The sequence below is a fragment of the Panicum virgatum genome, chromosome 3N, assembly GCF_016808335.1.
Source record: "Panicum virgatum strain AP13 chromosome 3N, P.virgatum_v5, whole genome shotgun sequence".
Lineage (NCBI taxonomy): Eukaryota > Viridiplantae > Streptophyta > Magnoliopsida > Poales > Poaceae > Panicum > Panicum virgatum.
Window position 1 is genome coordinate 31,263,946 of NC_053147.1, and position 22,364 is coordinate 31,286,309.

Sequence of the window (22,364 nt, forward strand, 5' to 3'; positions counted from 1 at the left end):
TGAATATAATAATAACATGAAAACATAACAAAATCCATTTTGAAGGTAACCCGTCATAAAAAAATCAGCCGCGATCCATACTGGATCATTAACCGTGACAAGCACGGGTATATTTGCTAGTAAGGATAAAGTAGTTTTTAGCTACCAACCTTAGCTGCTTTTAGAAAATCATTTCATAAACACAATACCATCTTCATTGGAGCTCCTATATATCTTTTGGAAGGTGGTTACGCATTGTGGCTTTAAAACGTATTAGACTCAAATTAGAGATCTAAATTCAATATTTTAAAAGACTAGATTCAACCTTTTCTAAAAAAATAGGTTAACATTTTAAAATAATAGATTTCATATTTTTCATAAACACATTTTACAAACCTTTTGAAAATATATACCACCTTCGTCAATTCTTACAAACAATTCCAACATCTTAAGTGAATACATTCAGTATTTATTAAAATCTGAATCAACATTTTGATCATTGTTTTAAAGACGGTAGACGCCTATGCGACGCCTTAACAGTAAGGAAGAAAGTGATAGCAATAGAAAGTGGAGGAAATAAAAACAAAAAGATTAAGGAGAAGGAAAGGAAAGAAAAGAAGGGAAAGGAACCGAGCTGAAAGCACTCGGTTGACCCAGCCCACTAGTCAGCCCATCATACCAACTTTATCTTCTTCTCTCGGCCTCATCTACTCTCTGTCTCCACTCGTCTCCCTACCTACCTCAAGCAGCGTCGCCACCTCTGCTCATCTTCTCTCTCCCAACTCAAGCAGCGCCGCCACCTCTACTCTCTCCCCCTCCCAAGATTCCTCCCTTAAGCAGTGTCCCCATCTCTGCTCGTCTCTCTCCCTCCCTCTGTCAGTCTCTACGCGTGGTTGAGCAGGACGAGGCGTGGCATGGCGCGGTGCCAGTAGCAGTGGAGGCAGGAGAGCGGCACAAGCTAGTGGAGGCAGGAGAGTAGGACGGGGCACGACAGTAGCGAGTGGAGTTTATTTTCCTCCATTCTTCCTCTCCCTCCCTCTCTCTTGCTGCTTTTTAGGTAGACGACCAGGATGCCTAGGATTGTTTGAGCGCTTGGACGCCTAAGCCACGCCTTTGAAACCATGATTTTGATTTTTTAAAAAAGAATGGTTTGCTCATTGTTTCTTCTCCAGCGGCAGGGCCGCAGGGGCAGCACGCGGGGCGCGGCGAAGACGGCGGGCCGGTGGGGCGGGCCGGAAGTCATGTACCTTTCCCGAGGTACTCCTCGGCCTGGCCCATCCTTGTTTGGCCCGTGTAATCGGATGGCCGTTTGTTCAGGCATCAACTTGGCCACGGCCCACCCGAGGCTAGAGGACTGCCACAGAGAGACACGAAAGTCTCCGGCTCCCCTGTCGTCGCCGGCCATGTTGGCTGGTCGCCGTCGCCGTCCGCCCGGCCCCTCTTCTCGGTTCCGCCTCCCCGCTTCTCAATTTGAAAGCCCGAGCGCAAATTGCCGCCGCCGATGCTGACGCGGCGTTTGCGGCAGTGTTTCGTCGAACACCCGGTAAGCTCCCCTCCGCCATCTTCCCCTCCGCGGCGCACGATCGCGCGCCTCGGCGGCTCGGCTCCGAGCCGTTCGCCTCCTGTCCTTGCTGCTCTTGGGTTGCTTCTGCTGTTTGATGGTTGCGATGGCCGGGGGATGCTATTGTAGGGAGCGGTTTCTCAGGTGAACACGCAAGGATCGGAAAAAATTGTGCCGCGCGTTTCGCGTCATAGGACAGTATTGTGTTGTGCTTCCAGTTAGATTGAAGCGCACAGCCGCGAAATTACGCTGAGAGAATTTGAACTGTGGTCACCTACATGAGATCCTGTTGAGTCTATCAGAACCCCATTCTGATCCTCCAGTGCTGGCCATTCATCGGTAGTGCATCAATTAAAGACAGATTTTCAGTTCTGCTCACGGAGCTCTAACTATCTATTGTTGCTTCAATGATATGCACATTTGCTTCCAATGGGAAAGATTGTGGAACTTAAACTACTCTCGTTTATAGAGGTGACATTTACCTTACTTGATCTGACCTTACCACTATCTCTTAGGTTCTGACAAATGGTACTCAAGAGTTCGACATTGCTATCGATATCCTAAGTGGGTACAATGATTGTTTTTTCGTGGAGTTAGACCACATGCAGTTACACAGGCGCACTGCAGAGCATTGATATGACAGACCGTTTTTTATGACTTCGTTTGTCTAGATAAGCCATTTCAAAAAACTCATGACATAGCCATCAGCATGTGTGATTGCAATATTCCTTTTTATGTTTATTACCCCTTTTAGATGCTGCTGGAAAGGATAAGGTGAATCAGACCTTCCATTGGCCAGTTCAATGTTGGCAATCACCAATAGTAGTTATGGCCCCGGGCTACCTTTTTGGTATCCCATCAATATTAGGTTTCTTGACAAGGACTGGTTTCGGCCAATTGATGTCATGTTCCGGTAGGACCACTACCACCTTTATGATATGCATTGTAAGTAGTGCATGGTTAAAAAAAAAGAAAATGCTTTTTATGTTTTTGTGCTTAGTTCCAGACATTGTTTGCAAAGTTGAGATTTAACATGTTGTTTACATACTTGATGCATGTCTGCTAGTATCTTTGTGCTTAGTTCCATGCCAGTACTTTTTTCCCCTTCTGTTGATTTACTTTATGAATCACCAGGAAGAAGTTTATCCACAGGGTGTTCACCAGGGTTAAGCTTACATACAATGTGGAAAGCATGCATTTTAAAGTAGTTTCGTTTCAGATGATTTATTGGTATTGCACTAGTTTTAAGCAAGGTATAAAATCGCGGGCTAAGACGTTTAGCGGAAGCCCTTCCAAAAAGCTAAGAGAGCTATAGCGAAAGCTATAGCGGAGCTATCCATTTAGCGGTTTGCAAAACAAATATGCATAATGTGGCCAATAACATCAGTAATGCAATCAATTTCAGCAAATTTTTCATAGCCATACGTCCATAATACATATAAAATTAGAAGCATCATTGGTCTGACATTCTAAAATAGACTCAACACATCTCTTGACTGCCTAACTGTGCCCGTGATGCTTTCTCTATGGTCCACCCTAGTTATATTGATTCTTTATTTCTTTTGGCTACATCTTTAGCGGAAGTAGCGGACATTTATTATCACTAAATCCTATAAAAAAACCCCTATAGCGGACATAGCGGACAGATATTGTATAGCGTAGCGGGAGATCTCTTAAAAAGCTAATAGCGGACAATAGCGAGCTATTAGCGGGCTATTTTGTACCTTGGTTTTAAGTAATATCTATGATATATTATTTAGAATCAGAAGATTATAGAAGCACGCGGTTAGGGTTTTTCAAGAAGTTGTGGGAACGGTAGCATGAAAAAGGTGGGAATGTCTAATAAAGGGCATTCCAATGCTCTTCAGTTCTTCTAGAATAATATGCTTTTATGCAAATAATGCATTATTAGGCAGTCCAGTCTGTAGAAAAGATTGTTTAAGTTTTAATATGATTAGCATATTATAGATTGTCAAATTGACTGGATAATTTGATTCCCTTTTCTATTTAATAATTTTTATTGGTAAAAGATTCAGGTGGGGAGTATTCTTTGCTGTGGATGTTGGTTTGTCAGATGTTTTTTTCTCACTTTTAGATGCAAGCTATACCACACCTACATAAGTTACAAACACTAATACTAGTCAACCATTATTGATTGTCCCATCCATTTGATTGCCACAGGGGGAAGTGGACAAATGTCTTGTATCATCAGTTTCAATTCCTTTAGTAAGCCTGATTGTGTATGTCCTGACTTCTGAGTCTTGCAGTTGTTTCTGGTCAAATGGACTCATATGCTCCTAGATTGACAAATTAATCTCGCAAGTTTTCAATAACTGATCACAGGCAAAATACTGAAATATACTGTCTTTAGTGAGAATGCTACAGAATGCCTTAATATACTTATGAGGCAAATGATACTTCGGCTAGGAAAACATCAAGATTCGAATATTTCTTGTTAAATGCTGACTCTTTTGCATGCATATGGCGTATTTTCCTTGCTGAAATACACTCATACAGTGTGTGCATGTAGGTGTACTTTAGATGTTGAACAGTTTTATTTCTTCCTCGTCATTCCAAGTAGTTTCTGCCTTTTGCTATTATCATATCAGTTAACACAGGACTCAGCATGTGTTGTATTTGATAATGCTCAGTTGACTATTCTTCTTTGTACAGTTTCTTTGTGGCGTAACAGCTGATGGAGCTGATATAATCATCAAACGATTGCTTCCATAGAGCTTCAAAGATGTCTCAAAGATAAAGTAACTCTTCTCTGTTTTCTTGTGCTCCATAGATTGCTAAAGAGTATTACACCTATGGTTCTGTACTAACATATGTTCTACAGTAGATACAATCATGAAGACAGCGGTAGCAACGCCTTCTGGAATATTCCCTGTCCTGGGGCTAGGATGGCCAATGGGTCATAGGCATTTTTCCTTCGTAGAAATGTCTCCCACCTTGCCTCAAAGTGGGCCTTCCACTCCTGTTCAGTGTTGTAGTTTGGCAGATATTGTTTCACCCCAATACCTGCCTTGTCAGAGAATTCTATTATCTGGTTGTCGAGGTTCAGTGTATGTTCGACGCTGTAGGGGCCTGATGAAGATGGTGCTGAGGATAGGAATCCCACTAGGTAGAAAACTTCCTCATCTGGTATGACTACTGACGTTCTGTTGTCCCATCTGCACGAAATGGAAATAGTCAGTCAATCAAACTACAGAAGGCATATCACCGTGAGGTTTCTGGTTTCACATATCATCTAATTACCTGAATTTTTTTAATCAGCGGCTAATTACCTGAATTTGTTTACTGGATAGAGCAATATGGGACCATTGTTGCTGTCTTTCAGTATTTTCCCAAAGACCTCCCGTGCGAATGTGTGGATCGAACTTTTTGGAATCATGAGATTTAGCCATGGGTGTGGGACTTCCCACATCCCCTTAGCTCTCAGTTTGACCTCAGAGGAATGCACCCTATCCAGGAATTCGATGTAGGTGACATCTGTGTGAAATAGGGATGGAGGTATATGTCTAAGTTGATGCAGCAGGTTGTTGACCTCCTGCAGACATGTGTACACACAAAATTTGATCATTCACAACTTGATTTGATTATTAGTCACAAGTCATAACCATATTGATGGCATGCGATTTGTCTGCTCACCTGTTCCATGTTGTCCACCTCTTCAGGGTTGTAGTTCTTCGTCATCTCGAGGCAGAAGAGCACTCCGCCATCCGACTCGAACTGGCTAGCCCACACTGGATCCTGTGGGTTAAACGATGATCTCCAGTTGTTCAGGATGCCTGTCCTGTTGATGATTACGAAACCCTCTATATAATCAAAGGTCCTTTCTACCGAAATAAGCATCTCCTGATCCTCTGTGAAGCTTGTGAAGTCTGAGTAGAGAACTCTAATCCACCTCACCTATTGCATTTTCAAATCATTAACAAGTGGATTTTTGCTAACATTAAGTTGATATAAATTAATTGTTTTGTTGTACCATTTTTGGAGCTGGCTCGAGGGCAATCCTGGCTCTAGTGATGATGCCGAACTGACCTAGTCCACCAAGAGCAGCATGGAAGAGATCAGAGTTCTGCTCAGGTGAGCAAGTGACGATGTCTCCTCTTCCTGCATTTGACAGTCACGATATAGAAGTCAGATAAGAATCCATTCTGTTGCTTTGGAAACTTCTAAAATCTAAATCATTATATCATCAAGGTATGTTCAATACCTGTCACAATCTCAAGCTCCTTGACATTGCTGATTTGTGGGCCATGCCGGAACGTCTGCCCACTGACCCCTGCATTCGACAGCGTGCCTCCAATTGTGAGGTGGAGATAATCAGTCCATGACTTTGGTGCCAGACCATACTTAAATGTCTCGTGCAAGACATTTATCCAGAGTTCTCCTCCTGAGACATCAACATAGGGTGATGCACCAGAGTGCACCTGCATTCGGGCAGTCCGGAGGGATTCCATTTTGATGACGATCCCTCCAGCTGACTGGCACTGCCCTCGGAGTGAGTGTCCATGACCACGAGCCGCCACTGTGAGCGATGAGTGCTCACCCCTCAAGAAAACATGCCTGACAGTAGTGGCAATGTCATCTACTGAGCCTGGATGAAGCACAGCAGCTGGCTTGAAGCTAGAGAGATTTCCAAAGTCCTGGGCAGCGGCAGCGGTAGACATGTCGCTGAAGCTGAAATGGCCATCAAGGGGTAGTTTATTGAGGGATGCAAGCACATCTTGGTCAGGCACGTGTGCAGTGGTAACTTCACCAAAAACAAATAAAAGGAAAAACTTCAGGTATTGCAGAACTGACGGTTTCATGGCTCTACCTACAGCTCAAGAACCGACTAGTTCGACAGTTCAAAATTTTGAGGAGAAAGATGAAAGCGGTAGTACGATAGTGTGTTTCAGTGCAGGAGCAGAGCAATGGGAATGGAGATGGAGGGAGGGAAGGAGATTTAAAGGGGGCACTTGGAGGGTTTGCATGTGGACTAGTGTGGGGGGTGGTGTCGTCAAACCAGACTTTGGAACTGTTTGGTAGATTAGGATCAGTATGAGAACAGGCTTGGCTGCAAAATATGGATGCAGAGTTGCAGACATATTGCACTGGTGCAAGTGTTCCTATCTAGAGTATCTTGCTTTGTTGCTTCTGCTTGAAGCATGGCACAAACATGTGTCAGTAAATAAATGGAGGAAGGATGAAGAGATGTAGTCCATTCATTAGACTCAGTCCATCATGGTTCATATCATCCATTACACCAAGCCCATGAGGACAGTGACATTGCAAGGAACGTGCAGTGACAGATATATATTTTGAATTGTATATGCGATGCATATCTCAGCAGGATTGAACTTCTAGTCGAGCCAGATGGTGGTAACCTAGCAGATATGTAAGTGGCAGACCTGATTTCTGTCTTGCAAGGCCAACTGGATGCTTAAAATCCGGTTTCATGTGCAGAATTTCGTGTCAGTCTTCAGCAGGATCATCTGTAGATGTGAATATATTTGTGCCTTTGGACTTGTCAGTGGCAAACATCCTCTTGAGCATATCTTATAAAGACATAAAGTTGCATATCTATTTCTGCAAAACATACATGTCGATAAGAATAATCCTTTCTAGCCAATTTTAGCAATGTTAATATATCGCTAAAAGAAATTGCCAATATTTGTTCTTAGCTCAATCGTATGGACATGGAATGCTGAAGGATTCTTTTCCTTTGTGGTGACCGAGAGCTTTCACATGATAATGTAGAATCCCTTTGCCAACATGGTGTTGATTGTTATACCCTAGCTACTTACCCAGTTATTCCTTCTAAGGTTTCTCCGGAAGAAATGGCATGTTCTTGTAGAGCCTTTTTTCCAAGTTATTGTTAGAGTTTATCTAATAGATTCTTTGATCCTCATTGTTTCTGGTATCTAGTCCTATCTGTTTGAACTTTGAAGGCAACACAAGCAAATCTGTACAGTAAACCAGATGTTCTTCCAACTTTGTATCTTCTCTTTACACGTATTGAAATTAAGCGACAGCTATGCCATATAAAGTAGAAAATAGGGGTGTCAATTGGTGACCCTTAGGTGCCCCTCCACCCTCTTTAGTTCAAAATTTTGTAGTAATTCTCCAAAATGACGTCTCATTTTAGAGAATTAGTACAAAATTTTGAACTAAACAGGGTTGGAGGGGCACCTAAGGATCACCAATTTGCACCCCTAGTAGAAAAATAAAGACTACTAAAGACCAGTCGTACTCTTCTTGGGATTTTCTCCATCTTCGGTGCATGATGCCCCTGTGAATAATCTGATTCTAATCCATACCATGTGTCTTGTAAGTCTTGTGCCAATATTTTGGCAGTTAACCATGATTTGTCATTTTATTCATCTTCTACGCATGCACCAATATTTTGGCAGTTAACCAGGATATATAAAAGTTTCATACACCAATATAAAGTGAAACTTTTCTGGTGAGCAAAAGGACTGAAACAATACTACCCACCTAAATGTCAAAGTTCAATCTATTGTTGACTTTCTGCCATATATCTAACTGGTTAATATGACTTGTGATCAGGTATCTCAAATTGCCAGATTGCTGAAATTATTTGTAAGTACGTTAATCATACTTTTTTTTGAAACTCATTATTCGTACGATTAGAAACATGTCTCATTTCTGACCAATGAAAAACAACCAGCTAGGCAACTCTGTTTGGCTAAAAGCCAGCTGCGCGAGGGCTGCCAAAATATTTAAAATGAATTGGCAATCTCAACAAGTAAAGTGTTTGACATTAATTATATATTGATGTGCAACTAATGTGAGTAAACGCTGGACTGATTATTGTTTAGAAGTATTGCCTCCTTTAAATGTTTTTTTTGTTCACCAGATCTTTGGTTGAATGTGTATTATTTCTGATGCAGCCAGTTACACTCCCTCCAGTTCCTTCTATAAGTCACTTTAGACTCAGCATTTTAAACCCTTTTCTTCTTCTTATGGCTTTGCTAAATGATATCCTTCTAATGAGCGAATGAATCATGATTCCTAATCTGTGAATAACTGAAGGGGTAAAATATCTTTTCATCTACTTCCTGAACACATGCACGTAAAATCTAGGATGATCTATAATTGTTACCGGAAGTACCTATCATATCATTATCAAGGAATGACTTCGTGTAGTGGGCTTTCCTTTTCTGCTCTATCTTTACAGCAAATGTATGGAGCTGAAAGTGACTAAAATCTTTTTCAGGAAAACGAAAGGTAATTTCCTATAAGTTATCTGCAAATGTTTTTTTCTTATGTAATAGATTGGCAGTTGAGTCACTTTCTTCATTTGAAAAGAAAGTACTTGCTTTATGTTTTTGGTCCTTCACTTATATCAACTAATGTGGACAGTATATTTCCGTTGCTACTACTCTCCATGGGTAGAGGATTAATATGAATTGTTTACACTAATCCAAGAAAACGATTGCTTAGCCTCCTAGCTAGAGTCTTAGGTGTTGTCACTGATTATTGATCTGTCACTATTTACATGTGGGGATCAACAAATAAGTGTTGCTGTGGACATTGACATATTCATGAAAACCTTACAGAAACCACTAGTTTCTGTCATTGTATATTTGAAAATTCAAGCAGAACTATACTGGAATATATGTAAGAGATTTAAACATGCTGTCTGACGCCAGAATCACATATTGCAAAGATATTACTTTACATCAAAATTTGAACTAAACAGTTTTAGGATGATGCTAGTCCTAATGGAACATTATGAAATAAATATGTATTCAAATCGGTGTGGTTCTTTCTTCAAAAAGAGAAAATAAAATAAAATGGGGATGCCTCCATCTCTTTAAAGGCGAGGTTGACTCCAGAGGACAGGATGGAGACTAGATTCCGCAATCCATGACATGCATCGCAATCGCATTTCGCAAAGGTGACATTGATCTGCGTCTACATGCTTTCAGGAGTTGTTCCTTCGCTGTTTTGGTCCGCGCTGTCTATGGCTAGGAGGCTCGGCGCCCAGTCCCAGCAGGAGTCCCCTACACACTACTACAAGATCAGTGGATGGGGCCACCATTGTCGATATTAGTGGATGGCAGTTGGGCAGGTTGGCTACACTGCTTTGGTGGCAATGGACACTTTTAGTATGCTGGATTTGACATCCAAGAACCAGTTCGTTTTCATCTGAGGGCCAACTTTCTTCAAATTACTTTCAAATAAGCTATTCAGATATGTCTGCTGCTTGGCAAGCTCTATTAGGCCCTACAATCTCATGGTAAAGGACCCAAAATGGTTAGATATAACTCTGGTATATGCTTCAAATTTGAGATGTCTATTTGACATGCTGAAGTAAGGAAATTTCAGAAGATAGGAATTTCATAGGATTTGCACGTGAGAACTAACTAGGATTTTTATTGTAAAAAATGCCTTGTTTCTCAATCTGTCATGTCTTTACTGTTTATTCATTTTTGTTTTCTTCTGTTCTAGTTACTTGTTGCCTTTGCATTTTTAAACCGTTTCCATTATGAATATAAGGTGGAACAATTGGTTGGAAAATACAAATTAGCTCTACACTGTAAACAATTACTGAAGTCGTATATATATATATATATATATATATATATATATATATATATATATATATATATATATATATATATATATATATATATATATATATATATAGAGAGAGAGAGAGAGAGAGAGAGAGAGAGAGACTCCACATGATGGCCTATTCACTATTCACAAATAAAAGTTTTTACAGTCTGACTGCACTCACATTAAAATGGACTTGGGATCAAACGGACTCTATGTATTGCTCGTCACATGTAAATGACGTTTTGGGTTGCTTGAAGAGTTGAAGTCATTTCAAAATTAGATTACATGTCATTTTTATGTGTTGAGTTTGGATATTTGAAAGTGGTATGAGTAGATATGCATGAAAAATATTTTCACAAAATTCCTCTTTTCATTCAGATATATGTTTTTGGAAAATGTGATATATCCAAATGTCCACAAGTGGAAAGAACAGGAGGAGAGAATTTCTGAACCTAGCTAGATAGCTAGGCAGCAAGACAGCAGGCAGGAGTATGAGAAGAAAGGCCGTCGGGCACATGCTTCATAACTGTGTAGTAGACCTGGAGAGGCCGTGGGAGAGTTCGCCGACCGGGAGTTTTTTTATTTTTATATTTTTTTTCGATTTATCAAAAATATATGTCGTGATTTTTTTTTTCAAAAATGTCACCCAGCCGCCGGTTCATCCGGCGGAAGGTTGTTACCGCCGGATGAACCGGCGGTAGGATCGTACCGCCGTGAGCCGTGGTGGGCCGGACCTAAGCACCTACCGCCGTTTCAACAGGCGGTAAGTTCCTGCGTATTAAAACCGCGCGTGCCCGCTCCCCCAGCGCCGCCGCCCGCCCGCTCCTCCCACGCCGCCGCCCGCGCGCTGCCCCGCGCCGCCGGCCGCCCGCCCCGCCGGCCGCGCGCACGCCCGGCCCCCGCGCGCCTCCCGCACGCACGCCCGGCCCCCGCGTGCCGGGCTTTGCCCGCGGCGCGGCTCGCCGGAGCTCCCCCGGCCGCCGCACCGAGGCGGCGCTCGCCACTCGGATCGCAGGTACATTTTAAAATTTAATTTTAGTAATAATAGTTGGTAGATTAGAATTAGAAATATTAGTGATTTTGAATATAGTTTTATTTGTAGAAATAGTTTTACTAAATATTAGTGATTTGAAAATAAGTTATTTTGATACAAAATCGTAGAACATGTAATTGAAAATATTAGTTTACATACGAATATAATTGAAAATATTAATGAGTTCAAACAAACATATTTGTCTCATAAAAATATTATTAATTAATATTATATTACAGAAAAATAGAAATTGTTGTCAGTAATAAAAATTGTAGAGAAATAATTAAGATAGATGTAAAAATAGCAGAACTATTTTTTAGCGTTGATTAAATTCTAAGAAAGAGTAATTATTGTCGTAAATATTGGCAGGCATGTCAGATGATTTGTATTTTCAAGTGTTCTATGGGTCAGGAGAAGTTAGATATGGTCCTGAAGGGGTAGATTTGTCAGAGTTTAGCTCGATCACAAAAAAAATACCCCGAGCTAGAGAGAGGACTTGGATTTCAATATCCAATTGGCTATTTAAAGCTTTCGGCCTTAGTCGAGATGAACATGAGATCTCTGACATGGCAGTGGTCAGTCGAAGGGAACCAGCATTTTGGGAGCTATTGCCGCTTGAAGGGACGCAAAACTGGAGGAACTATGTCAATATAAGTAGTAGCCGAGGCTTACCGCTTGTGTTGTTTGTTCAAGTATGACTGGGCATATTACCCGAAACCCGAACCCCGAACCCGAAAAACCCAAGCCCGAACCCGAAAAACCCGAACCCGAAAAACCCGATCCCTATTTCGGGTTTCAGGTCACGGTACCCGAAATTATTATGGGTAAATCGGGTAGCAGACCACGGTACCCGAACTACCCGAATAACCCGAAAATCAGCCCAACCCATGTGCTTCCGGTCAGCCCAGCCCACCAATACACCAAGCCTCTTTACCTTCCAGCACACCAGCCCCCCACGCAAGCCCCCCACGCAGGAACGGCCCACCCCTAGGCCCCCCAAGGCCCACACACACACGCAGGCTGTGCAGAGCTGCTTGCGCCAGCAGCTCCTTGCGTCCCCAAATCCGATTAGATTAACCCTAGCCCACCCGAGCCCCCCATGCAGGAACCTCCAGAGGCCGCGACGACCTCCTCAAGCGACGGCGCCACGGACGGGAGGGGCTTCGGCGCGGGGCGTCCTGTGCTGGGTGATGGCGTCGAGGACGGGCGGGGCATCGACACCGGAGGTAGCGCGGGGCGTCTAGGCGCCGAGGACGGATGGGCGTCGGCGCTGGAGGCGGCGCAGGGCGTCCAGTGCTTGTGTGGGCCGCCGCCGCCGCCGGGGTGAGGCAGCCGCTCGTCGGCCTCTGTGATCGGGTGCGCCATCTCGCCGCCGCCGACGCCGCTAGCTAGCTTGGCTCCCTCTGCTCCCACGCCTGCTACTTGCTATTGCTTTAGATCTGCTGGCAATTTTGAAATCGGGTAGTTCGGGCTATACTCAAACCCGAACCCGAATTTTCGGGTACCCGAAATGTCGGGTTTTCATTATTTCGGGCAAATTTCGGGTAACAATTCTCAAAACCCGAAATTTCAAAAACCCGAATAACCCGACCCGAAATTTTCGGGTTACCCGAATGCCCACCCATATGTTCAAGCATTCGAGAAGATTAGTTTTAGAACTGAAGCGGGCGGGGATCATGAAGGCCAGGGAGATATAGTATCGGAAGAAACTGAGACGATGCATGAATCTCATGAAGAAGGTGGTGAACTCGAGATTTTAGAAGATAATAGACATGCTGCACACGAACCTCGTCAAGCAACTGGTCAGGCTGATGAAGGGGAAAACATTCCAGAGATAGTTGAAGAGTTTCAGAGGGAGGGTGAAGAACAGCACAATGCAATGAATGATGACTCCTCGGATGATGATGATGATGATGACGACGAAGATTATCATGTCCCACACAACTGGTCCGGTTATGATTTTTCAAAATTAAGTGTAAATGAAGGTGAAGTGGTGCCTTGGAAGTACAGGCAAAATGAGGTATGCATCGGTTCGGTGCATGCCAACAGTGACAACATGAAGGAAGCTATAAAACGTTGGTCGACTCTCTCTTTGCAAAGACAGTTCAAAGTTGTCAAGAGCAGTCCGAGAACATATGACGTGCGTTGTGTGAGAAGCGAATGTCCTTTCAGGGTGTATGCTTCTATGGGCAAGTGGCAGGATTTCTGGGAGGTCAAAAAAATTGTGGAGCACACATGCCTGCTTGAGCAATTAGAACCACAGCACCGCAACCTCAGTGCAGGTTTCATAGCTAACTACATGTACCCTTTGATCGTGGACAATCCTAGTTATGAACCTAAGTCAATCATTTGTGCTATTGAGGAGGAGTTTAAATATAAAATTAGCTACAACAAAGCTTACAGAGCAAAACAGAAATAGCTGCAGATGAGGTGGGGGACGTATGAAGCTTCGTATCACAATATGCCGGCATTGCTGCACACTATATGTCTTAGAAATCCTGATAGCTACTACGACTTGAAAACGTATCCATGTGCCCAGAAGCCTGGAAAGCAGGTACTCCAACGGTCGTTCTTGGCCTTGGGCGCTTGCATTGAGGCGTTTCTGCACTGCCGGCCAGTCATTTGTATAGATGGGACATTTTTGACAGAAAGGTATAAAGGCACAATCCTCACAGCTATTGCAGCTGATGGTAACAGACAATTATTGCCTTTGGCAATTGCCTTTGTGGAGAAAGAATCAGGGGATACTTGGTATTGGTTTTTGCAGAGGGTGAAGCAGATGATTGTCAAAGATGTAGAGAACGTGTGTTTGATTCATGATCGGCACAAGGGTATATTACAAGCAATCGATGACATACAGAATGGTTCTACTGAGCGTAGTAGGACTGCACTTTGGCCGGACCTAAAGAGTAGGTGGTGCATGAGGCATATGGGGGCAAACTTTCATAGCCAGTTCAAGAACAAAATACTTATGAAGCTATTCAAGCGGTTATGCAGCCAGAATCAGGAAAGAAAATTCAACTTCCTATGGAAAAAATTGGATGAGCTAACAAAAAAGCAAACGGCGGAGCTAGCGAAGAGATCTATCAATACAGAGGAGGATGACCAGGTCTCGCTTGAAGACGTGGGCTTGGACGGTCCGAATGTCAGGCGCAAAAGGAGAAGGGCAATTAAGACATTCTCTGAGTGGATTGAGCACGAACCAAAAGAGAAATGAGCTTTACTGTTTGATGAAGGAGGTGCTAGGTACGGTTTAATGACTACGAACCTAGCCGAGGTATACAATTGGGTGCTGCGTGGTGTAAGATCATTGCCACTTGTTGGGATCGTGGAGTTCTTCTTGTATCGCACTTGCGAGTACTTCAGGGACCGTTACGCTGTGGCACAGAAAGATATGGTCGATAATCGTAAAGTTTAAGGATACAAGGTTACGGAGCGTATGGAGGAAGCTTTCAAAAAGGCCCATTTACATCGGGTGACTCCAGTTGGCTCTATGGAACGTCGGTACAAGGTGATGTGTAGGGACAAAGGCCGAATGGGGGGCCGGCGTGAGAAGCATGTGCAGGAGTGTGTTCTCCGTCCTGATGCTTGTATTTGCTCATGTCATATGCCAAAGCTGCTGCACATGCCGTGCACACATGTCATTGCTGCCTGTTTTGAAGCTGGTGGACTACATGCTCGTATATATGTCTCAAATTACTTCATGAAGGAAACTATTTGGATGACTTGGAGGCACGAGATTTATGGGTTTCGCATCCTGGGAGACTTCATAACTGATACTGGACACAATGCAACTTACATTCCGGATCCAGATCCAGAAATGTTTCAAGGGGTGGGCCGACGCAAGAAGAAATGCATTAGAAATAACATGGATCGATCGGAGGCTGGTCGAGATGTCCGCCTCTGCTCGAAGTGCCATGAGACGGGTCATACGTACAAGTATTGTACGGCATTGAGTTATGGTGGCCGCACAGATGGAGCGGGCCCATCAGAAGCTGCTCCAAATCCGGCACCGCAGGCAACGGGTCGTCGTGGCCGCCGTCCTAACAACGATGGCCTTATGTGATCGATGACGATTGTCATTTGTGTCATTCGCTATTGAATCATGTTCGATGTTAAATTATGTAATATTAAGAACTAATATGTCGTAAACTAATTTCGTCTTGGCGTACGAATATTTGTTGTAATATGTGGCACAAATGTATGTTCAACTTTGTTGCTGTAATTAGAAATTGAAGTTATATGATATGTAATTTGTTGTGCATCATTTATAAGTTTATTACGTTATGTTTTATTTAGTATTTTATTAAATATTTGTTGTATTACTTAATTTATGTTCTAAAATTTTATTTAGTATTTTATTACATTAATGTTATTATGCTTAATATTGTTATTTATGTTCTAAAATTATTTGTAATAAATCTTATTATACAGGTATGACGCACGAGGAAGGAGCCACCCCTGAGTTGCTAGATGTTCTCGTCGGCAATCGCCACCGGTCGTACATGTCTGCCGTCCGTGGCATCAGCTTAGGGACGTTTCGGGCTCGTGTGCCCATGTCGACGATGCCGATACACCGTCGCTGGGTTCCTAGGTACGGGTTACATTTGTCACATATTTTAATTGTTTCCTTAACCGTTTGTTCTAACTTGATTTTCATTTTTGCGATGCAGGTTACGCGCTTCAGGTCTTCTCCCGATTGCGCGACTTGTGGAGGGAGATATGGCCGACCCTGCACGTCGACCTAGGGACAGGGATCCACGGTTCCAGTTCGACATGTCCCTCCTCGCGGCACTTCTCGACCGTTGGCGTCCGGAGACGCACACGTTTCACCTCCCGGTCGGTGAGATGACCCCTACTCTTCAGGACGTGGCGATGCTTCTAGGCTTGCCGTGTGCTGGACGAGCTGTGGGTGCAGAGGACGTGGGACTCTCGTGGCGCGACGACCTTTTGGCTCGATTCGCCGGGGTTCAGCGCAACGAGCTAGCGTTGCCGTACCGGCCCTTGCCTGCGAACCACGCACACGGACCGACAAAGAGGTGGCTCCTACAGTTCAGTGTGAGTACATAAATGTTGATTCTTTCCGTACTTATATTGATATGTATTTGCATTGACGACTCGTATAATTTTGAAGGTGGACTACATGAGGGCAGACGCAGACGACTTTACGGTTGCCAGGCACTTCGAGGCCTACTTACTGTGGCTGTTCGGCTGGGTCATGTTCTGCAGCTCGCAGGGTGGCTCATGCCCCAAACAGCTCATTCCTTTGGCGAGGTCGATAGCTGATGCTCCACTTCACGAGATGCCACAGTTCAGCTGGGGTTCTGCTGTTTTGGCTGCGAGTTACAGGGGTCTTTGCACGGGCGTTACTAAGGTCTCAGCAGAGGAACCCATTTTTGTTGGGTGTCCTCTACTGTTACAGCTCTGGTCTTACGAGCGCTTTCCCGTCGGTAGGCCAGAGATGGACTTCGAGCCGTACGTCCAGCTGTCCGTAGACCACGACGACGTCGACAGACCTACGATGGGTTCGTTGTGGTGCCTCAGGAGGGTACGTTACATCGTTTGTTTTACTTATTGTTACATGCGTGCACAAATGTACGATTTAGCGGTTATCTTATTTTTTTTGTTATGCAGCCTTCTTGGGTCGGCGTGCAGACGAGGAAGTCGTACCACGACTTCGTTGAACAGTTTGACGCTCTTGTGGACACGGACGTGAGGTGGACTCCGTACACTGCAGCCGACATTTACGCCCGGGCACCGAGCGGTCTTTCGTCCTTATGCCTGCGAGATCACGAGTACTGGATGACGAGGAAGCCGATCCTTTACGACATCCACGTCGAGGAGTACCACGTTCACCGGGTTATGAGGCAGTTCGGTCTCTACTAGCAGACCCCGGTCCCGATTGTGCACTCAGTGGAGGCCCATGTCCACAGGTACCGAATAAATAGTTCTGTTAATAATTCATCATTTTTTATAACCTACTATTTAGCATTGAATCGCTCAAGCTTTCTATTATAGGTGGACACGTCAGGGTCAGCCACCAGGCTCGCGGTGGGCCGACAAGGTCCGTCCTTACGTCGTTTTCGAGGATCGACCGCACAGCGAAGAGGCGTTCGCGGACTACCTACGGTGGTACCTGCCGAGGACGCACACACGTGTCGTGCACGTTCCACCAGAGGCTCCGATCGAGGCCGCAAGGGTGTCGGAGACGTACCCCGCAGTTCGAGACCAGAACTTCGCCATAGCGGTACGTTTCTCTGATTGATTTTGCAGTATAAAAAACTAGTTGCATATGATGTTACTACTTTCTCGGTACAGTACGATGTCATACGAGCGATTGAGTCCGAGGCTTCGTCGAGTATGGGCCAGTACCATGACATGACGCCCGCCCAGCACCAGAGCACACTGCAGAAGATCGTCGATATGTGCAAGCGATTCCGACGAGCCGTGACCTGTCGTGAGGACGACACCTTCCTCCCACCTCGCAGTTCGGGGCCGGTTCCTGTGACCGGTCCATCGTCACGACGGTCAGCACCCGCGGCACAGTCAGGTCCACCGCCACTGCCACCGCCACCTGACACGATGGCGACACCTTCGGGTTCTGCAGTTCGGCCCACGTACGTGCCGCGACCGGCACATTTGTACTCGGCAGGTAAATCGTACTCTAACCTCGTGTCACTTACAATACCGTATCATGTAAAATTTTATTCATTAACTTGTACTTCTTATTCGTGTAGCGCCCGGCTCATCGCTGTTTCCGTCGATAGATCCCTACGGCGCCGGATCTTCGTCTCTTCGTCGTCTAATACACGATTTAGGTACATCTAAGACCAGTTGTTAATTTGCGGTAACAAGTACAATTTTAATTGAATATTGATGGATGGAAGTTTGTGAATCAGAGTACCGGCAGGTGGGAGGGACAGACGACGATGAGGAGATTCAGGAGGTGGACGACCTCGCGCAGATGGAGTGGGTGAACACGTTCTTCTCTTCTGCACCGACGCAGGAGGTCGTCGGCACTTCACAGCTGGGGGGTGCCCCACTCGCGACGCAGGACTACAGTCAGGTGGAGCAGACGCCTGTTCCTGAGCAGGGTCGTCGGTCCACTCGCCAGACCATCCCGCCGGAGCCACTGACGTACTCGCAGCACCACACTAGGGCGGGCCAGGCTGCAGAGCGACGTGGCAGGAGGAGAGAGGGCAAGCGCGGATGCATCTAGTTTACAGGTTGTAGCTTGTTAATTACTTTGTTCCGTTATACTATGTTATGTATGCATGCGCAGACTATGATTCGATGTGTCCATTACGTACCATTATGATGAGTAGGCTGGTGCAGTGTTTCGGGCGATGGTATATGTCCGTGCAGTGAAATTATGACGATTAGGCCAGTGCCGTGCAGTGTTCTGGGCGATGGGATATGTCGGGGCAGTGCAATAATCACGAGTGAGCGCTGTGGAGCGTGCAAGTGCTGAAGTCATGAGCAGTGAGACGTCGTGTCGTTGTTTAAAGTGGGAGAAGTGAGCGGTGTTGAGCATGCGAGGGTACAAATCAAGAGCAACGAGAGGTCGTGTCCGTGTTTAAAGTGGTAAGAGTGAGCGCTGTGGAGCGTGCGAATACTGTAGGCTTTTCATGTGCATTTATACTCCACACTCCAGGTATAAGACCTTTGTGCGCCTATAAATACTCACAAGCTTGTGAACTCCCAGCACCACTCAAACACCAAAGCTCATTGTATACCCAATGTCTGAAGGTGGGTCTAGCGGGAAGAATTACTACGGTTTTGGGAAAGGAAAAGGGGGAAGAAAGGGAGACCCCATAATATGGGAGGGGCCTCTTGGACCTGATTCTTTTCCAGAACCAGTGTTTGAGTTTCCGCCACAGCACAAGAGTGAATTTACCAATGAAACTCCTCTTCGACAATACGATAACCGTAGAGAAACGTGGCCAAAATGCAGACATGGTGAGTACTGCTTAGTGCAGATGTGCACCGACGGGATGGATGGCGGTCGGCGTTTCTTCAAATGCCCACACGCATGGGTAATGCTCGGTTGTTTTATTTCTTTATCTTCATTGAGACATCTTACATGAAATTTGTTTTGTAGTCTTCAGATGCTCCAGAAAACTGTGGGTTTACCAGGTGGGTCGATCCTGCACCAATTGATTCAGTTCAGGAGTTCATCGAGTACCTCCAGATAAAGATCTTTGATCTGGAGTGCAAGGTGAACCATTACGAGAAAGTGAGCGAGGGTAACAAAGACGACGAAGATGATGATACCAGCAATGCTGCTGCTTCACAAGATGAACCGTGCACTATTCCTTACTGCAACTGCCCTTGTCACAAGAATAAGGGCCCTGCCCCTCCGGCACCACCGCCTGCGCTACTTGCAATGGGTGGATACTGCGGAGAAGGCTCAACGCAGTTTGCTACGTGGGGGTACGGCTATTAGGACTACCTAGTCCTAGTGACATGCTGCATCGTTGTATTTGTTGGGTTTTTTTAAATTACCTAGTGACATGTTAGCTTAGATCAGAATCTTTTTACCGTAGTTGCAACGGGTTCTGCCATGCCACTGCATTTCTGCTGTGTGTTTTATTAACGTTGTATTATGATGTAATTCCTATGGTTTACATTGTGACGATTACGCCGGTACCGTGTAGTGTTCCGGGCGATGGGATGTGTCAGGGCAGTGCAATAATCACGAGTAGGTCGATGCAGTGACAGTACGATGAGTTTAAAGTGGGCGATGCGATGAGTAGGTCGATGCAATAATCCGTGTTTAAAGTGCTAGCAGTGCGCGCTGTGGAGCGTGCAAGTACTGATGGTACGAGCAGTGAGAGGACCTGTTGTTGTTTAAAGTGGAATGAGTGCGCACTGTGGAGCGTGCGAGTGCAGAACCGTGGACGACTGTGGAGCAGTGAGAGGTAATATCTGTGTTCAAAGTGCTTGGACATGCAAGCAGCCCTGCGTGTGTAAAAGAGCACCTTGTGGTTCCTGAGAGCACAGACTTGCAATTCAGTTTCCACTTTTCTTAATTAGCCCAAACAAATAGCTATGAGCTCCTCATTCTCCCGGGCAGCTTTCCGTCGGGAAATGGAGGCTAATTTAGGACCCTCTCCTAACGATCCCAATAGATGTATTACAGATTGCAAGGTATGGCCGAAAGGTGTAGAGCCACCCGATTGATATTGATAAATGCGTTGTGTTCCGAACATATCTCGTGATTACGAGACTTTTGGCCAGAGGTATTGGTGTTGCAAGAATATCGAGGAAGTCCAAAAAAGAGGTGCAACATCACAGGTATAGATTAATTTGTAAATATGCTTTTATTATTTTTATTAATTTTGAATCGTTTCTTGTTTGCAAAAGTACGCTGGTGATGACACCCATACTCATTGGTGTCATTTCCATTAGTGGATTGACACGTGGATCACTCATCGTGATCAGCAATATATGGAGTGGTTGAAGAAGGTGAATGAAGATTTACGCAAAGGCGAGCGTGCAAAACCAGACATCGCGGGACGTGATAAGGGTACTGCCCGTGAATGATTGATGTTGTACTGCTCCGTCTGAATAAATAATGTAACGTTTGTTCGAATTACCTAAGGCATGTTAGGTTTAGTATTGGACCTCATTACCGTAGCTTGCAACAGGTCCTGACATGCCATGTCATGTGTTCTGTGCGTTGAATTGTGTGGACCACTATTTAATTTGTGTTCAATGTTTGAACGGTGATTGTTTTCATTGTTTTTATTGTGTGTACTGGCCGATATATGCCCATGGAGTTGTCATCGCGTCGGTCTGAAAAGTTTATTTGTAGGGCAATGCTTATGAAAAATCTAGTTGTAGCTAGTACAAATTACACAATGCAAATTAATTTGACATTGAAATTAAAATAACAATTGCACTGGCATGTACATGGAACACGATAAGGTCGTGTTCCGTCTAGACCTAACATGCCTTAGGGAATATGAAATTCGAACATTACATGATAGTCATCTACTGAGTGCACCGAGGATACTTCCCCTTTCTAATAGCCTCGGGTCCCGCCTCCTTCGCACGGCGGGCCCTCTCTCGCTTCCTCTCCCTATCAGCTTCACGCTCCTCAGCCTGCCGATATTCCACTTCTGCGAACCTCTTCTGGATCTCTTCTTTATCTTTCTTGCGCTTCTCCTCCATTTTTTCCTCTTGCAGCATTCGCTGCCACCTTTCCGCAGCCCACCTTGCTTCGCTCTCAACGTGTTCCTTAGCTTCGGTCGATTGCTCCGTGTCCATCCACTGTATGAAATCACAAAGAGGTGGTGGACTCTATTTCCAAGCCAAGTTAGAATTAACATACTGAACTCCGAAGGCGCAAACTAGATAGTGCGAGGTGATACCTTCGCTTTGTCCTTGTCGTAACGCTTTGGCGGATCGTACTCGTAGTTCTCACACATGAAGAACCTCCTGCCGAAGTCATCGCCCAAAACTTTGGACTCCATCAGCTTGCACAACGAACCGCAGAAGCACATTGGAACCTGCACTCCTTGAGGCACATGTTCTCTAATCTTGTTCCACGGAATGTAGGTAGAACCAGAGAAAGACATGGTGGTCGTGCGGGGATGGCTAAAGACTTCGTATGAGATGGCTACTGACTTCATATGAGATGGGGCGATGTTCTATTTATAGATGGAGCTATTTGGTCTATAGGCATGGTTCACGCATGTCTATCGCCGTTTGAAACGGCGGTAGGTACTCCCACATTTTTAATTATAGTGGGGGTGCAGAAGAATCTGATGCAAGGTGACAGGACATCGAAATCGTAATTGAAACTCATGAATATCTCATGAAAATATATTTTCACAGACTATTAGAGTTAAATCTAATTTGTATAAATTTTAAAAAAAAATATTTCCCTAACCTCCGCTATCTCAATTATTTTCTAAAATATCTCTAAACGTAAAGAAAATAATTACAGGTCAGACAGTCTTTAAAATAATTATACAATTAATTACAGCAGTGAGAGCATATAAAATAATTTTAAAAAAATTGTGGGAATACCTACCGCCGTTTCAAACGGCGGTAGGGCGCTGGCCGTCTACAGGGCAGCTACAGCCGGCTATAGCCGCGCTGTAGCCCGGCGGTAGCACTTACCGCCGGTTCGTGTGGCGGTAAGGAGCTACCGCCAGATCAAACGGCGGTAAGTTCCATGGGCCGTGGGCCAAGGATCTTACC

The 22,364-nt window shown here is 44.7% G+C and overlaps 2 protein-coding genes and 1 long non-coding RNA gene across 7 annotated transcripts; all 3 read left to right on the plus strand.

Annotated features, from left to right (window-relative positions):
- The first annotated feature begins 1,229 nt into the window (after positions 1-1,229).
- Positions 1,230-9,961, plus strand: LOC120665683. 5 transcript variants are annotated; one of them, XR_005671278.1, is made up of 4 exons: positions 1,230-1,522; positions 4,214-4,299; positions 4,383-5,056; positions 5,221-9,961. It is a non-coding gene; the product is annotated as an uncharacterized LOC120665683 (long non-coding RNA). The 5 variants fall into 5 exon arrangements; XR_005671277.1 differs by having other exon boundaries at positions 1,233-1,522; positions 4,383-5,632; positions 5,750-9,961; XR_005671280.1 differs by having other exon boundaries at positions 1,235-1,522; positions 4,383-8,782; positions 9,487-9,961.
- Positions 9,962-15,589: 5,628 nt separating this feature from the next.
- On the plus strand, positions 15,590-16,607 carry LOC120667744 (protein MAIN-LIKE 2-like). The gene is made up of 4 exons (XM_039947756.1): positions 15,590-15,747; positions 15,827-16,211; positions 16,288-16,504; positions 16,576-16,607. The coding sequence occupies exons 1-4, from the start codon at positions 15,590-15,592 to the stop codon at positions 16,605-16,607; spliced, it is 792 nt and encodes a 263-aa protein (XP_039803690.1).
- Positions 16,551-17,067, plus strand: LOC120668110. The gene is made up of 2 exons (XM_039948045.1): positions 16,551-16,701; positions 16,788-17,067. Exons 1-2 carry the CDS (start codon positions 16,615-16,617, stop codon positions 17,037-17,039), a joined length of 339 nt encoding a protein of 112 aa, XP_039803979.1. The 5' UTR covers positions 16,551-16,614; the 3' UTR covers positions 17,040-17,067.
- Positions 17,068-22,364: the final 5,297 nt, after the last annotated feature.

Excerpts from the sequence above, each read along its gene's own strand:
- LOC120668110 (XM_039948045.1), top strand. The coding sequence starts at position 16,615 with ATGGACTTCGAGCCGTACGTCCAGCTGTCCGTAGACCACGACGACGTC. Across the intron at positions 16,702-16,787 it reads CGTTGTGGTGCCTCAGGAGG|CCTTCTTGGGTCGGCGTGCA; the intron begins GTACGTTACATC and ends TTTGTTATGCAG.
- LOC120667744 (XM_039947756.1), top strand. The coding sequence starts at position 15,590 with ATGACGCACGAGGAAGGAGCCACCCCTGAGTTGCTAGATGTTCTCGTC. Across the intron at positions 15,748-15,826 it reads CACCGTCGCTGGGTTCCTAG|GTTACGCGCTTCAGGTCTTC; the intron begins GTACGGGTTACA and ends TTTGCGATGCAG. Across the intron at positions 16,212-16,287 it reads GGTGGCTCCTACAGTTCAGT|GTGGACTACATGAGGGCAGA; the intron begins GTGAGTACATAA and ends ATAATTTTGAAG.